At 58.6% G+C, this 13,898-nt stretch overlaps 1 protein-coding gene across 1 annotated transcript; it reads right to left on the bottom strand.

The window, feature by feature from the left end:
* Nucleotides 1–1,261: 1,261 nt before the first annotated feature.
* B4GALNT4 (beta-1,4-N-acetyl-galactosaminyl transferase 4) lies at nt 1,262–13,676 on the bottom strand. Its single transcript, XM_006877012.1, has 20 exons — nt 13,526–13,676; nt 11,251–11,354; nt 10,634–10,729; nt 10,461–10,556; nt 10,249–10,339; nt 10,068–10,168; nt 9,378–9,445; nt 9,016–9,094; nt 6,793–6,859; nt 6,531–6,665; nt 6,348–6,457; nt 6,130–6,230; nt 5,958–6,055; nt 4,997–5,882; nt 3,204–3,493; nt 2,884–3,037; nt 2,715–2,787; nt 2,488–2,641; nt 1,755–1,881; nt 1,262–1,379 (listed from the first exon to the last, which is right to left on the bottom strand). Exons 1-20 carry the CDS (start codon nt 13,674–13,676, stop codon nt 1,262–1,264), a joined length of 3,099 nt encoding a protein of 1,032 aa, XP_006877074.1.
* Nucleotides 13,677–13,898: the final 222 nt, after the last annotated feature.

Consider the following 13,898-nt stretch of genomic DNA (forward strand, 5'->3'; position numbering starts at 1 on the left):
ACTTGTTGCAGGGAGGGGATTGTGATCATTGAGATAAAACAAAATGTATAATTTGTTGAATGTAAAGCTGATGATCTTGTCTGTTAACTTTCACTCAGTTCACAATAAAAAGTTGAAAAAGCAAAGCACAACAAATAAACAAACAAACAAACAAACAAAAGATGGAGAAGGGGCCACAAGCCAAGGAATTCAGGCAGCCTCTAGAAACTAGAAAAGACATGTGGATTTTCCCCTGGTGCCTCCGGTGGGGACGAAGACTTCTGACCCCTACCACTGTAGGATAATAACCCTAAACCATGAAGTTTGTGGTCATTTGTTGCAGATGAAATAGGAAGCGTGCCCAGGCTCCCAGCACCAGGCAGGACACTGGCCTCCCACTTAGGACCAGGACTCAGGGGAGATGTCAAAGGCACCGAAGGGAGTTGAGAACAGACAGGTCCTCTGTGGCACTGTCCACCCTAAGGCCCTCCTAACTCTGAACTACAGGTATGTAAGTAAAAAGCAAAAAAGTGAACCAGCCTGTTGTTAGGTGCCATTGAGTCAGTACTGACTCATAGCGACGCTATGCACAACAGAACGAAACACTACCTGGTCCTGGGCCAACTTCACAATCGTTGCCATGCTTGAGCCCATTGCTGGCCAATCCATCTCATTGGGGGTCTTCCTCTTTTTCTCTGACCCTCCACCTTACCAAACATGATATCCCTCTCCAGTGACAATATGTCCAAAGTATGAGAGATGAAGTCTACCCATCCTGGGCTCAAGGAGCACTGTGGCTGCCCTTCTTCCAACACAGATCTGTTGGTTCTATGGGCAGCCCATGGCACTTTCAGTATTCTCCTCCAACACCATAACTCAAAGGCATCAATTCTTCTATGGTCTTCCTTATTCACTGTCCAGCTTTCATATGCATATGAGGTTACTGAAAATACCGTGGCTTGGGTCAGGCGCCCCTTAGTCCTCAAGCTGACATCTTTCCTCTTCAACACTTTAAAGGTCTGCCCTCCCCAAGACAACCAGGCACAGGGGACTAGTCAGAACTAAAAAAAATATTTCATTTCATTCTGAATAAAAAACAGAACAGACAGAACTCTCGGGAATCCTGAAAACAATGGTATCACTACAGCAAAATTTCACAGAAATCATCGCACAGTGTGGGGGTTTGGCCCGGGCCGGCTGCTGTGAAGGCTGCCTCCCTAGGGAGGGCCCCACCAGGTGCCCAGGGCAGCAGGACTGGGAGGGAGCTCGGAGGGTCCCTCAGTCAGTCTGTGTGGGAGCCCTTCCGGTTTCGTGTGTCCCACATCCCCCGCTTGGAGTGGTAATGGTGGAAAAAGTTCCGCAGTCGGAGCCGTTCCACCTCCAGCCCTGCCTGCAGGACCCTGGGGGTCAGGGGTGGGGCGTTAGGGTCACCCAGAGTCTACAAGACCCTGGAGAAGGGTATGGTAGTGGCCAGGAGCCCGGTTCAAGGGCAGGATGTCAGTGCTGCCACTCCGACAAGACCCCAGTGGCATGGAGGACCCTCAACTGGTGATGGGGGATGGGGTTCAGGACACTGAGCTGAGTCTACGGAATCCCAAGGCAGAACTAGGCTGAGGTCCCAGGGCCTCTCTGGGCCCACATGTTCCTGGCTGGGGGAGTGGGAAGGGGCAGAGGTTCCTGGCTGGGGGGATGGGGGAGGGGACACAGGTTCATGGCTGGGGGGAGGGGACACACATTCCTGGCTGGGGAGATTGGGGGGGGGAACAGGCTCTTACCTGTCTAGGAGCTCCCAGTCCTCGCCCCCCCACTGGTCTCGGAACTCCTCGGTGTTCATGCCACCGACGCGCTCAAAGTCAGATTTGTAGATGCCAAAGAGGCCAAAGCCATTCACCTCCCAGTAGCCTGGAGTGGGGGTGCCCTTCAGATACCAGGTCCTGCAAGGCCCCCTCCCACAAGGTCCCTAAAAGCTTCAAGAGTGGCTGGGGAGAGGATCGGGCGGACAGTCCTCACCATAGGGCCCTAGGGGGTCACCCTCCCATGTTGGGGTCACAACCACACATGACTGGAGGAGGTCCCAGACACCTGGCATTACCCTGGGGTCCTGGAATTACAGGGGCTCCTGGGCATTATGGGGGATTCTGGTGTCATAGGGAGCTTCAAGAATTTCAGGGAGGTGCTGGGGGTTACGGGGGACCCTGCTGTTATGTGCCGTGGAGTCGGTTTCTGATTCATAGCAACCCCGGGTAAGGCTGCTGAGATTGTAAAACCTCATCTTTCTCCTGCGGAAGAGCTGGTCTTTTCTAAGTGCTGACCTTGAGGCTAGCAGCCAGACTTGTAACCACTATGCTGCCAGAGCTCCTTGGTATTATGGGGGGGGGGTCCCCAGCAATTCAGGGGGTGCTGGGTGTTATGGGGATCCTGGCTCTACAGGTTGCTGGACTTTACAGGATCTTGCACCTTGGTGGCTGGAGGGCCCTGGCTCTACTGAGAAAGGCGAGCCCTGCTTACCGTGTGGGTCTCTAGGTGAGCTCCCACAGCCCAGGCGCATGACCACAGGTGCGAAGGCTAGCTTGCCTTCCACACAGTGCTTGCGGATGCTATCCAGGATGTTGGCGGGGAAGTGGATATGCAGGTCACAGAGGAAGACGATGCTGCTGGGGTCCTGGAGGGGCGTGAGGTTTGAGCCCCACCCTCTTCCCAGAACCCCACCTGGCCCACCCATCCAGCTGACAAACCTCCACAGCATCCACTCCTGCCTGCAGCCCAGCTGAGCGCTCGAAGTTTCCGGTTCGCCTCAGGTACTGGTACCTGGTGGAAGTCACAGGTAGGGATTCCTGGAACAGAACTGATCTCCCACACTTGTGGGATGCACTCAGTCCCCCGCCGCCTGGGGAGGTCCATTACCGGGGCAACTGAGCTGCCTGCAGGGCCTGCTCCACATTCATGTCCTCGCTCTCAAAGTCCACCAAGATGATGCTAAAGCGCGAGTCCTTGGTGCGGGTGTGTAGCGTGGCCATGTCCATCAGAAACTGCACTACCCAACGTGCCTGGTTCTTCACTGGGGGAGGAGGGTCTGTGAGGCAGGCTACATCCGCCAGCTCCGGGTCCCTTCAGCGTCACCCCTTTCCTTGGTGTTTAGGGTGCTGGTCCAACGGCATCACCCCTCCCCCTTCTTCTTCCCCCAAGGACGCCACCCCCACTCCTGGGGACCGGTCCCTCCACACCTGGCACGATGAAGTGCACCATCACATCCTGGCGCCAGGCCAGGCGCAGTGGCCGGCAGAGTTCCGGGCGGCCGTCAGGGCGCGGAGAGGTGGCGGGAGCGGGCGCGGGGCTCCCTGGGTCCTCATCCCCGTCTCCCGCATGGGTCCCCGGCAACCGCAGGAAGACGTACTCGGATAGACGCAGGCGGCCGCCCCCGCGCTCCTGCAGCTCCAATTCCAGCAGGAAGCGGCTACCGCGCGCTGAATCTCGGCGCTTCTCCACGTTCACGATACGCAGAAGCGCGAAGCGCCTACAAGGCGGGGTTGGGTCACTGGAGGTGGGCACATTGGCCCTCCTCCACCTACAGGTACTGACAGTCAAGAAAGGAGGCTGTGGCCTCCACAGATAGGTAGGGCGCCTACGTCCTCCCTCCTCCCCCACGCTGGCAGGCGGAGCCACTGGGAGGCTGAACGGGGCCTCTTCTGGGAGCCCTGTTGGCTGCGTCCTAGCCCAGGTCTCTTCTCGTCAAGTTCCCCCCTTGCTCAACAACTCTCAGGGACTGCCCACAGGACAAAGCTTCAGTCTCTTCATGTGGTACTCCAGAATCTCTGCGAGGGGTTTTTAACTTGAAATCCTCCCAATGCCCTCATTTCAGGGCACTGCCAGGGTCTGTCCATGGGGTTCCCTGCTGTGGGACACAGGGACCAACTCCCCCCCTCCCCCCCAAGTCCCTCCACCTCATGGCCCAGCTCCTGGGATTCCTTCCAAGAAGGTTGCCTCAGGCTCAGTGGCTGTCCAACTCCCACCCTGACCTGATGGCTTCTTTGAGGGACCTGCTCCTCTATGGCCTCTCCCCTCAAGGGGGTGGTGGAGGATGGGCCCTGCCCTGACCAAGGTCGCTTTGTGGATTGACTCAGGGCCTTTCACCCTAGAGTCCACTTCTGTGAAAGGGCCCAGGCTCTTCCCTCCAACCCTGCCCAGCCCCACACTGCCCCAAATATTCTGGATCTCTCTACACGGCTCCCTCCTTGGGGCCTCCCATACCCTCAAGTGAGAGAAGGTGGCTCTAACCATGACCACTCTCACTGGACAGACCCCCTTACACCAATGGGACACTAAGCCTTACTCAGGATGCTTAGAGCCAAGGGCAGGCTGTCCTTCAGTTACCTGGAACCAAAGCACCTCGGCACCATGAGGGATTGAGCCTTCATAACTGTTCTGGACTAGGGTCTCCAAGGCTGCCTACAAAGGGGTCAAATCCCTGGTCTGCTCAAAACCCTTATTACCCACAAGAATCTCTCCCAATTATCTACAAGAAAGCCCTCATTGTCCTCAACAACCCCAATGTCCATAAGAAAATCCCCATTGTCCACAAGAAAACTGAGGCCCCGAGAGTGGCCTCCAGGCCCAGGGCTGGCCTGTCTCCTTCCCTCCTTCCACCACGCCCCCCCCACCTCCCTGCTCCCTTCCTCATGTCTTTGCCGTCTCCTCTCCTGTCTGCTCAGCTTCTCTCCCCCTCAAAGCTCAGCCCTGCAAAGATCCTGCCTCTTCCGAGGGAAAGCTGGAGACAAGAGTGAACTCCTGGGGTCTAGGGAAAATGAGACGAGCCCTGAGCACCCACCCAAATCAGACCTGGACATCCCCCTCAAAATCAGGCTTGGACCCAGTGGCAGCTGTGCTGGGAGGGCCCAGATCCATGCATGCAGCTGGGGGTGTGGAGGTCCAGGTGTGGATGGGAGGCTCCTGACTGGGAGGACCCGCACCCTGTGAGCCCTGCGGAAGGCCTGAGGCTCCCCGGGCAGGGTCCCCGTACCCGCCGTGACGAGCATTGAGCCGCTCCATGTATTGAGCCACCACGTCCACAGCCTCGGCCTCGGCCAGCTGCAGGTTCCCTGATACGTTACAGTGCAGGTCATTCCAGTCGGAACGCAGTAGCTCGAAGTCCACAGCAGCCACGCTGAACGTGCGCTGCCAGTCAATGGCGTCCTCCTGCCAGTGACCGTGACCCTCCGCGGGGCTAGCTGCCTCCTCACTGTCCTCCGAGGTGGCCTCATCGTCGCCTGGGGCCCCATCTTCGTCTCCATCTTCTTCCTCCTCCTCCTGGCCCTCCCCAGGCAGCTGGGGTCTGGACACCTGGGACAAGCTCAGGAAGGAGGTGACGGATCGAGCCTCAGACCAGTTCGAGTCTGCTGTGGGCACTGCGAGTGCTGGCGTGTGCACCTGGCCCCCCTGGGTGGTCTGAGGCCGGGCTAGGGGGACAGCGGTCCTGCGGCCCGGGCAGGGCGGCTGTGGGGGCGCCCGCAACTGCACCCTGGGCAAAGGCCTGGGGCGGAGGAAGACGCCTGGGAAGGGGGCCCAGGGGCGGCCACGGGGTCCGAGTGGCATTGGGGCCCGGGGAGCTTGGGGTGGCGTTTGCTTTCTTGGCCGTACCCGCGTCACGTAGACCTTGGGGGGCGGTGGCCGGGCCTCTGTGCGGGGTCTGGGAGCACGGCCCAGTAAGAGTGGCCGCGGCGGCGCCCGGGCGGCCCAGCTCAGCACCCTGGAGCGCCGGGAGGTCCTGGTGTCCAGGGGATTGGGAGGTGTTGGGGGCCAGGGGGTGGCCTTGGTGGTGGTGGGAGGGGCTGGGGAGGGGCGTCGGCTCTGTGGCCTGGCTGCTTCTGAGGGTTCCAACTCGCCCTCGTCCTCCTCCTCCAGGAAGTCTGCAGGGAGCACGGGCGCGTTTATCCCACTATGCCCATGCAGGGGCGAGGGGCTAGGAGCTGAGGGGCTCTTACCATCGGGGTTGAGGAAGAGGAAGGCCCGGCGTTGCACTTCTTCCTCTTCTTGGTTCCCCTCTTTCTTGTCCATCTTCATGTATTTATAGAATCCGAACCTGGGGGTAGGGGTGCGGCTAGACTTCAGCGACCCCACCCCAAACCCCTCCCCCCAGTCTCTCCCAATGCCTACCTTTCCAGATACAGGGGCGATTCGCGGTAGAAGCACTTGTTGTCCATCTCCATGTGTGTGAGGCGTGTGTAGTCATTGGGATACACGAAGGACAGGTACACCTGAGGGACAGGTACACCTGAAGGGCAGGTACACCTGAGGGCAGGCTGGAGGGTTCAGGGCTGGACCCCCGGGAGTCTAACTGAGGGTGAGAGGCGGTCTTGGGGAAGGGTACGTACAAACTGCAGCCCCTGGTATCTCGCGATGGGAAAGTCCTTGACGACGTAGGTGGGAGCGTAGGTGCACGTCTCCAGCACGTTCTCCAGGTGCGCGGGCTCCATCCGAGGAGCTGTGGGAATGGGCGATCACAGTGCAGCCCGGCCCCGAACCCACCCGCGCCCCTGGTACCGGCCCTCTCTCACTGAGGAAGAATGTGTCTCGGGCGTCAGGACGCAGCATGTCGGCACTGGACTCTTCCTGCGGACGTCTCCCCCCCACGTGGCTGGCAGGAGACTGGGGTACGTGGGTCACGTGGTCCATTTTCAGGGCTGACTCATCTAGGGGCAAAGGGATTGATGGGTGTCCCACTCCACACCCAAACCCAGAGACCATCCTTAGAAGACTGTTTCTTCTCCACCTGTCCCCCCACGCCCCCACCCTCTCAAGAGGCACCCAGACCTGCACCTGTATAAAGGGAGATGTGGGCGGAGTCGATGACCTCAAACTTCAGACCTGGGAGGAAAGCACGCCACTGGGGGCGGAGAGAGTGGTCAGCGTCTAAGAAAGGGCAGCAGGAGCAGGAACCTGCCTGGGTCCAGGATGGGGTTGGGGGGTCTTTCCAGACAGGATGGGAGGCAGTAGGGGCAATCCCTTAGAGGGTGCAGGTAGATGGAAGGTGGCTGGAGCAGGGTCCCGGGGCTAGCGATGGGGCAGCTGGAAGTTGCAGGAGACCCAGGAGGGGTGGCGAGGCTTCCTTCTTTGCTTGCTGCTCACTCCCACCCATCACACCCCCCCTGTTCTGCTGTCATATAGCAGAACAACCCACCTGGCTTCTCTCCCTGTCCCCCCCCCCACTCTGAGGTTGCTTCTTGGCAGGCTTTGCCCCTCTTCCCATTCCTCTCAAGTTGGGGTGCCTCAGGGCTGTCTGAGCCTTCTTCTCATCCTAGACCCTCAGCCACACCTCAGCTTCAGCAGGGTCACCCCTGCATCACCAGCCTGGACCTCCACATGCAGCAAAGATACAAAACAGCTCACAGAGCTGAAGCGGAGTGGCCCAGCCCTACCCTGTCCTTAAGGACAGTGCCCCTGTGCCCCCACTCTATCTAGGCTGCTGCCTCCAGCCTGCCACTTCGGCACACTCCACTGCCATCTCCTTTGTCCAGGTGTGGATGGACAGGTATAAAAACTTCCCGCCCACTGGGCCCCCATCTCTCGTCACGCAGTGGCCAGTGTCTCCCTTGAAATGAACCTCTGGTCACTTCCTGCCCTCAGGACACAGCCCGAGCTGTCTAGGGTGGGTTTGAGGCCCCCAGTGATCTAGCCATCTGGACCCTCACTCAGAATTCCAGAAGACACCCAATAGACTCATTCCCCAGCTGGTCCCTATGGCTGAACTTACATGCTGCAATGCTGTTGTTGTTAAGTGCTGGTCAGTCCATTTTCACTCATAGTGACCCTGTAGAGGGTTTCCGAGGAGTGACTGGCGAGTTTGAAATGCCAATCTTGGGGTTAGCAGTCTAGTGCTTACCCTACACATCAGGATGCTATGTTGTTGTTAAGTGCCGTGAGTCGGTTCCGACCCATAGTGACCCTGAACAGGGTTTCCGAGGCTGTAAATCTTTACAGGAGCAGAAAGCCTCATCTTTCTTTTGCGGAGCAGCTGGTAGTTTTGAACTGCTGACCTTGGGGTTCATAGCCCGATTCGTAACCACTACGCTACCAGAGCTCCTTTCAGGATGTTATACCCATGTCAAAATCTTTCTTCACGAAACTGTTGTTAACTGCCATAAGTCAGTTGTGACTCATAGTGACCCTGTACAACAGGGTTGGGGAAACTTTTTCTGTCAAAATTTCTAGCATCATTTGTAGGCCATACAAAATTATCAACTTAAAACTTAGTCTGCTAAACTTGGTCAAACATTTACGTAGTGGTTACAAATCGGGCTGCGAGCTGCAAGGTCAGCAGATTGAAACTACCAGCTGTTCTGCGGGAGAATGACGAGGCTTTCTGCTCCTGTAAAGATTTACAGCCTCGGAAACCCTATACAGGGTCGCTATGAGTCGGAACCGACTCCACGGCACATAACAACAACAATGTGTTGGCAGTTCAAGTTCACCAGCTGCTCCTCGGAAACCCTATACAGGGTCGCTATGGGTTGGAATCAACTCAACAGCACTTAACAACATCAACAATGTGATGGCTGGAACTCTGGTCCCCTTGGCAGGGCCAAACCAAATGATTTTGTGGGCCTTATATGGCCCAAGAGCCAGATGTTCCCCACCCCTGTTGCACAGGGTTTCCAAAGAGCGGATGGTGGGTTTGAACCTCTGACCTTTTGTTAGCAGTCCAGTATTTATCCTATAGCTCTACACCAGGACTCCCCACCCCTAAAGCTTTCTTCATCCAGATCTTAAGAACACCTGCTCATGCCTAGGGTTGCCTCTCTGACTCCCTCCTGTAAGTGGGACCCCCTGCCCCACCACCACCCTCAGCACACCTGCTCTGTGAACTCCCCCGGAAACTCCTCAGGGGCAGGCACTGTGTCTCAGAGGTCACAGGGCTATACTGAAGTGAGGGACAGCTAGACGGTGTTCTTGGCTGGGGAGTGCTGGAGGGCCCAGGGCAGCAGTTAGGGTGGGCAGGGATTGGGGTCGCAGAAGACCCTCAGGAGGGCAGGCTGCACTCACACCCACTTCCACGTGGTCCGAGCCTTGGTTGTCCTGTTTGTGCAGCACCTCGAAGTAGTATCTCCGGGAAGCCATGAGCCTGGAACACGGGGAGTCAGGGATGTGCCCACCACACCCTGCCTGAGGCCCCCACTCTGACGGACAGCACCAAAAGGGGCTATCTCTCCAGGCCGGTCCCGTGGGAGGAGGGTGGTTTGGCTGGGATGGTATATGTGCTTTGGTTTCAGGGGTGTGTGTGAAAACGTGTCCAAGGCATATGTCAGCCAGTCACTCCTCTTGCACACATGTATAAACATGTATAAACACACATGGGTACCCATGCACATGGGATTACACATGCATGTCCACCCGTAATCACTCACCGCCTCGGCTTGGACACCTGGGAGCTGAACTTGGTGAATTCTCCAGGTGCCGTCCACTCTGAGCCAGTCTGTGGGGGATGCGGGAGGGCTGAGTGGAACAGGTAAATGAAACCCCTGCTCACACCTTACACACAGCCACACATGAAACAGGGAGGGCAGGGAGGGGCACACACAGTGATCCGTGGGGTGTGGAAGGAGGATTCCAGGGCCAAGGGAGAGGGAAAGGGATGCTGCAGGGTGGGCTGAGGGGTAGGTGTGGGGAGCACATGGAGGGGGCTGCAAAGCAGGTGCTGAGGCCCAGGGTCAGAACTAAGGGGCTATGGGAGGGGTACTAGGTGGGCTATGGGAGGGATACTAGGTGGATCGTGGGAGGGGCTATAGAGTAGGGGCTTCAGGGTGAGTGACTGAGGCTCCCCCCAACCCCCAGAAGATGGGGCATGGATGGAAGGCCATAGGGTGGGAGTGGAGTAGGGGGCATGAGCTGGGAGGACTGGGGGGCATTGAGGCACAAGCCAGGGAGAGCTACAAGGTGAGGCCCTGGGGCACCTGGGGCTACAGGGAGGGTCCTAAGGTGAGTGAGTCCAGAGGGCCTATGGAGTGGGTGCTGGGGTGGGTGTTGAAGGGGGCTACAGGGTGGGCACTGAGGAGCTATGAGGTGGGCACGACATTGGGTACTGAGGGGGCAGGTACCTTGCCCACAAAAGCCACAAGCTGGGCGCCTGCCGGGCTCTCGTCGGGGCTCAACCAGAACTCGGAGTTGTCGTCTGAGGCCACAGAGAACTGGGTGTCTCCTAGGCCATAGGACAGGAGCTCAGGGTGGGTGGTTGGGGCCCCTTAGGACCCCCAGCCCTGTGCATCCCCACCCCCGCACCATCTCTGGCCGGGTGGATGAAGCCAAAAATCCGAAGTCCATAATTTTTCCACTTGGGGGAAACAGCCAACTTCTTCACGGTGGTGCGAGTCTGGGGGGGGGTGGGGAGGGAAGGGTCAGCGGCCTCTGACGTCACAGCCCACAGTGCAGCCCTGTCCACCCCTCTCCCAGGTCAGTCTTGACCCTGTCCACCTCTGACACTCAGCACTCACGTGGGGGAAAAGTGGGAAGTGCAGGTTCCGTCTCAGGTGGCCCACGGCTCCACCACACCAGTCTTCGAACACATGCAGGTTGGCCTTTCCCTTGTACTGGGGAAGACACTCCTTACCTTTGGCACAAACCCTGCTCCCCAATCCCGCCCTACCCCAGGCTGAGCAGACCTCACCTCCTCCTGCCATGGGGGGGTCTGACGAGTGAGGTTCAGTGGGGGAGGCCTCCCAGCCCCCCCAGAAAAGAGCATGTGTGGGTCCTGACCTTCCACCTGTAGGAAGGGCAGGTACCAGGTAGGAGAGCTGTGAGGACAGCACAAATACCAGGCGCACACACACATACACACACTTGCGCTTGGACACTGGGCAAGAAAGGGCCCCATACCCTCCCCACTGCTACATGTGGAACAGGGCAGGGAGTCACACAGACAGGTACACACACACCATACACACCTTACACCCCAAAACACACTCTTCCCAAAGACTTCCCTTCACACGTGTAGCTGTGTAACCCATCACGACCTTGCCACGCACTCAGAGACACCTTTGTCCCACAGGCAGACACCAGCCACTTGGCACACAGACACCCGGGACCCGCTGCAGCCCTTCCACACACATGCAAGCCCATGCAGAGGCTGTCAGCCTGGGATGTCTGTCCGTGTTTGGGACGCACTAGGTATGAACAAGACGGGTTCCCTCCCTAGGGGATGTACTTTTCACACACGCCACCCACAGTACACACAAGTAGCCAGTGACCGTGTTCTTCCTTGAAGGCACACGGCCAGCTGCTCACCGCCTGTCCCTCCTCAGGGCTCTCGCTGGAATCCTCCATCCTTTGTGTGAATGGTGCAGCCCGGACGCCTCGGTTGTCAGTCACCCCGGCTAGCTTCTCACTGTCTGCGGGGTGCATGAGGGGCACGGTGGGGCCCAGGCTTTCTCCAAGGTGCCCACCCTGCTGTGTCCTCCAATACCACATGGCTAGGGAGGGGCCTCCTGTGCGGCCTCTCCACCATCATCCACTTCGTACCCCTCAGCGGGGGCAAGTACCCTCCCCACAATCCCAGCTAGCTGGTGTGAGGAGTTACACGCACAGCCATGTGGCCACCCCTCCAGGACGACTCTGAGCAGCTCCTCCTCTCTGTCCTAAACACTTTCCTGGTCAAGTTCTGATACTTGAGGGCTAATGCCAGCTCTGTTGGCAACCACAGGGTCTGAGCCCCATCCGAGCTCTCGCTGGTTTCTCCTAGCCTCATTTATGAAACATGTCAGATAGCACACACCTGCTCATCAGCCTGAACAGGAGGGGAGCGTGCTGTCTGCTGCTGGAGGACTCCGGCTACAGTAACCACTCAGGGAAGACTGTCCCATGAGGGGAACGTCCCAGGTCAGCCTACTCCCCAACTCTCTCCTTGAATGGTTCCACACCCCTAGCAATGAAGCCTCAGAAGGCTTTACTTCACCTCTGCTGTCTTCTCCTGGTCCTCCCACATAAGAGATGCCCAATTGAGGAGCCCCCGCCCCTGGCCACCCTGGGCCAAATCCAGGGTCCACCATCCAGACCTATCTTTCCTGTGCCCAGCCCAGATCTCAGGCCCTAGAACCCTTCTCAGTGGCCTTTCTGCAGTGTCCACCCTCTCTCTGTATCATGGTCTCTACCAGTCAGACCCCTCTGCCCATCTTAGGGGACTGAGACCATAAGAAGTTCCCAACCAAAAGCCCAGGGCCTCTGTGGTGTTGGAAGCCTTCTGCAGCTGGCTCCCTTCATAGACACAGGACATCTGTGTCCATGGACATCTATGTCCGCCAACATGCACCAGACTGCTGATCCCAAGGAGGAAGCCCTTCACCCTCAGACCTACTCCCATGTCATTTCTCAAGACAACCTCCCTGCCTCCTGGGTGGACCTGAAGACAGCAGTGACAATCAGGAGCCGTGTGAGCCTCACTTTCTGGGTCCTACTGTGGCTAAGGCCGCTCTTGGGAGTGGCCGTCCTGAAGTTTGCAACTTCCACCAGGGCAGCCAACAGGCTTACTGGTTTCCCCTCCTGGCCCAGCTGGATGGGAGCAGAGGGACCCCAGAAGTGGGGGTTTCTGTACCCTACTCCCTACTGAAGGGGCTCAGATTCCTTGCCACTCAGAAAGTCACACTGGGGGAGGCTGTCAGTGGGTTTGTTCTGTTAGTGGGGCCCGCCCTATGTGTCTATCTTCTTTTAGGGACTATGTGGGGTTGAGGCATGGCCTGGGGGTGGGCGGGATGGGACCAAACAGGGACTGGCCCAAGATGTTCTGACCCCTTTGTGTCCCCCCCGCCCCCCATCAGGTGTCGGGGCAGTCCTGCCCTGGTGGGAGGTTCTACTCCAAGATTCAGGTGTTTCCCTTAAATCCCCCATCCCTTGCAGGCCTTCAATCCCTGCTGTCCTCTTATCTAGAAGCAATTCCCCTAGATGCCACCTAAGGTGCTACCTCCCTGATCCTGCCCCTGACTCCTCACAGCTTTCCCCAGCTCCCAACTTGTTTGTGGTTCCTGCTGCCATCTGTCCTCACTGGAGTCTGAGTAGGGGAGCCAGCTGTCAGGGAGAATTTTACTTAGCATCTCAGGGTTCTCCAGACTTGCCCCCCTTCCCGCACCTGGGACGCCTGCAGGAAATGTTCCTAACTGAGCTGGTCAGCTCCCCACCACAACCTCCTGGGGCCAGAGGTAGGGGTGAGGTGTGCTGAAACCATGAGCAGATAGGGAAACTGAGGCCAGGCTAAAGAGACAAATGGTGGACTCATAGTTGGACTGGCCCCTGGGAAGCTGCCCGTGCAACGTTGGCAGGAGCTGGTGGCCAAAAGCCCACAGTTAACGCCATCACTACCGGCTCCAGGTGCGGTCCCAAAGTCTGCCAGAGTTGGGGAACGCGCCCCAAGAGGGTAGCACACGTCATTGCTGACGTCATCGGCGTCCAAGTAGGGACGAACCGCGCCTCTTCCCCCAATATCGCCTATCTCTGGAAGGGCAGGCACCGTGCTAACCCTCGGCCCCGGCCGCCCGCCCGCCCGCTCGCGGGCGCGCACGTCCTCCCGTACCTCTCCCGTAGCCCAGCCGCTGACGCAGCGCGCGGCCCTGGCGCACCAGACTCAGGTGCACATAGGTGAGCCACGCGGCGCAGGTGAGTAACACCAGCAGCAGCAGCAGTTTGAGTTGCTTGCGGATCTTCTTCACCGGGAACCACGGCATCTCGGCCGCCGGCCCGCTCCGCCGCATTCAGCAGCGCCGCTGCGGCCCCAGACTCCCGTCTCTGGCCGCCCCGCGCCACATCCCTCGGCCGCCCGGGCGCTCAGAGCCCCGGGCCCCGCATGCTCCTTTGTCCCCCGCCGCGGTCCCGGGCAGCAGTCGCGACCCCCAGGCTGCCCTCGACTGCGGGCCGGGTGGGCGCGGGCGCCGGCTCTTCGCGATGCC

The sequence above is a fragment of the Chrysochloris asiatica genome, unplaced genomic scaffold (assembly GCF_000296735.1).
Source record: "Chrysochloris asiatica unplaced genomic scaffold, ChrAsi1.0 scaffold00439, whole genome shotgun sequence".
Lineage (NCBI taxonomy): Eukaryota > Metazoa > Chordata > Mammalia > Afrosoricida > Chrysochloridae > Chrysochloris > Chrysochloris asiatica.

Bases quoted from the DNA above. Each gene is read 5' to 3' on its own strand.
- B4GALNT4 (XM_006877012.1), bottom strand. From the start codon at position 13,676: ATGCCGTGGTTCCCGGTGAAGAAGATCCGCAAGCAACTCAAACTGCTG. The intron at 5,883-5,957 runs GTAAGAGCCCCT...TGCTCCCTGCAG, and splicing joins CCTCTTCCTCAACCCCGATG to ACTTCCTGGAGGAGGAGGAC. The intron at 3,038-3,203 runs GTGTGGAGGGAC...CTCCTCCCCCAG, and splicing joins GGTGCACTTCATCGTGCCAG to TGAAGAACCAGGCACGTTGG.